The sequence below is a fragment of the Cucurbita pepo genome, unplaced genomic scaffold, assembly GCF_002806865.2.
Source record: "Cucurbita pepo subsp. pepo cultivar mu-cu-16 unplaced genomic scaffold, ASM280686v2 Cp4.1_scaffold000286, whole genome shotgun sequence".
Classification (NCBI taxonomy): Eukaryota; Viridiplantae; Streptophyta; class Magnoliopsida; order Cucurbitales; family Cucurbitaceae; genus Cucurbita; species Cucurbita pepo.
Window position 1 is genome coordinate 24,534 of NW_019646534.1, and position 2,620 is coordinate 27,153.

General features: G+C 36.8%; 1 protein-coding gene across 1 annotated transcript in view; it reads left to right on the forward strand.

Annotated features, from left to right (window-relative positions):
- LOC111784872 overlaps window positions 1–464 on the forward strand; it is a 3,509-nt gene extending 3,045 nt beyond the window's left edge. The window contains exons 2-3 of the mRNA XM_023665415.1: window positions 5–337; window positions 423–464. Of these exons, the coding sequence (XP_023521183.1) occupies window positions 5–337; window positions 423–464 (375 nt within the window). The remainder of the gene's footprint in view (window positions 1–4; window positions 338–422) is intronic.
- The last annotated feature ends 2,156 nt before the right edge of the window (window positions 465–2,620 follow it).

A 2,620-nucleotide genomic window follows, 5' to 3' on the forward strand; every position in this document is an offset into this window, starting at 1 on the left:
CAAGGAGGGAGAAATTGTTACGGATGACGAGGCACATGACGACATAAATGAGGAAACTGATGAGAGTGAGGAGTTTAGCGAAGAGGACCCTACACATATATCTTTGGTTACTCGACGAGCTCTAAACACCCACATTAAGGAGGACGGCCTAGACCAAAGAGAGAACTTGTTTCAAACTCGTTGTCTTGTTCAATCTGTACCTTGTAGTGTTGTCATTGATAGCGGTAGTTGCACCAATGTTGTGAGTTCCATTCTGGTCAAAAGACTTAATTTGAAGACACAACCACATCCAAGACCCTACAAGCTTCAATGGTTGAATGATTGTGGGGAAGTACGGGTAACTCAACAAACTCTTGTTTCATTTACTATTGGAAAATATGTTGATGATGTTTTATGTGATGTTGTATCCATGCATGTTGGAGATTTACTACTGGGTTGGCCATGGCAATTTGATCATCGGGTAAAGTATGATGGGTATGCAAATCGATACTCCTTTACTCACAACGGTAGAAAAACTACTCTTATCCCATTTTCTCCAAAAGATGTATTTATTGATCATTGCAAACTTGAAAAGAAAAGGCAAGAGGCTGATGCAAAAGCAGAGATTGAAAAAAAATCAAGTGAAAAAAAGAGCTTGAGTGAAAAGCAAGAGAGTAACACTCAGCCTAGAGAAAAAAAAGAGAGAAAAGCCAAATCAGTAAGCTTGTATGTTAGATCAAGTGAGGCTAGGAATTTTTTGCTATCTAACTAGACTATTCTGGTACTTATGTGCAAGGGGTCTTGTTACTTTACTAACATGCTTAACCCTTCTTTGCCTAGTGATTTTGTTGTACTTTTGCAAGAGTTTGAAGATTTATTTTTCGAGGAGATGCCTAGTAGTTTGTCACCACTTAGAGGGATTGAACACAAGATTGACTTCATTCCTAGCGCGCCCATTCCAAACCGACCAACATATAGGACTAATCCAAAGGAGGCGGAAGAGATACAAAGGCAAGTAACTGAACTCCTTGCTAAACGGTATGTACGTGAAAGTTTGAGTCCTTGTTCTGTTCCAGTTATTCTTGTACCTAAGAAAGATGGTTCTTGGCGTATGTGTGTTGATTGTAGGGCTAAAAACAAGATCACTATAAAGTATAGGCATCCAATTCCCAGATTAGATGATATGCTTGATGAATTACATGGATGTAGTCTTTTTACTAAGATTGATTTAAAATCGGGTTATCATCAAATTCGCATGCATATTGGGGATGAGTGGAAAACAGCTTTTAAAACCAAGTATGGTCTTTATGAATGGTTGGTTATGCCTTTTGGATTAACTAATGCACCTAGTACATTCATGAGACTAATGAACCATGTCTTACGAGAATACTTAGGTAAGTTTGTGGTTGTTTATTTTGATGACATCCTTGTTTACTCTAAATCTTTAGATGATCATATTACCCATGTACGCAATGTTTTGACTACTTTAAGAAATGAATGTTTGTATGTANATTTTATTCCTTGTCACAAAACTGATGATGCAAAACATATTGCAGACCTGTTCTTTAGGGAAGTTGTACGATTGCATGGCATTCCTAAAAGCATCGTTAGTGATCGTGATGTCAAATTTTTAAGCCACTTTTGGCGTGTTTTATGGGGTAAGTTAGGAACTAAGCTCGTATATTCAACTACTTGTCATCCTCAAACGGATGGACAAACTGATGTTGTTAACAGAATCTTGACTACTATGCTTAGGGCTATTATTGATAAGAATCTTAAGACTTGGGAGGATTGTTTGCCATTTATAGAATTTGCATATAATAGGGTAGTTAATAGCACTACTAAATGCACACCTTTTGAAATTGTTTATGGCTTTAATCCTTTAACCCCCATTGACTTGTTATCTATACCGTCAAAAGAATTTGTGAATTTTGATGCAAATGCCAAGGTTGAGTTTGTTCATAAACTGCACAAGCAAGTAAAAGAACAAATTGAGAAACAAAATTCCAAGGTTGCCACCCGAATTAATAAAGGACGTAAGATTGTCATCTTCAAGCCAGGAGATTGGGTTTGGGTGCATTTTCGAAAAGAAAGATTTCCTACTCAAAGAAAATCTAAGCTTTTACCACGAGGAGATGGACCTTTTCAAGTTCTTGAGCGCATCAATGACAATGCTTATAAAATTGATTTACCAGGTAAGTACGGTGTTAGTGCAACTTTTAATGTTGCTGATTTGAGTCCTTTTGATGTAGGTGATGGCTTGGATTCGAGGACGAATCCTTCTCAAGAGGGGGAGAATGATATGAACAACGACCAAGGAATTTCCATACCTCAAGGTCCAATTACAAGGACGAGAGCCAAGAAGCTACAACAAACCTTATACAGTTATATTCAAGCTATGGTGAGCTCATCAAAGGAAATTCTAGAAGACGTTGGTGACCTCCCTTATATGTTATGCAAAGTTGAGCTTCAAGACAGAGATGAATTAAATGCACTTTAAGTTGCATTTAATGAACTCCGCTGAATTTATCAATAGTCCAAGGATGACTAATAAGCCCATTTTATTATTTGCATTATTTAATTATAGTTTAACTATTTGTTTTCATATTTAAGCTAGTTTTAAATATAGGAGTTAAGGTTA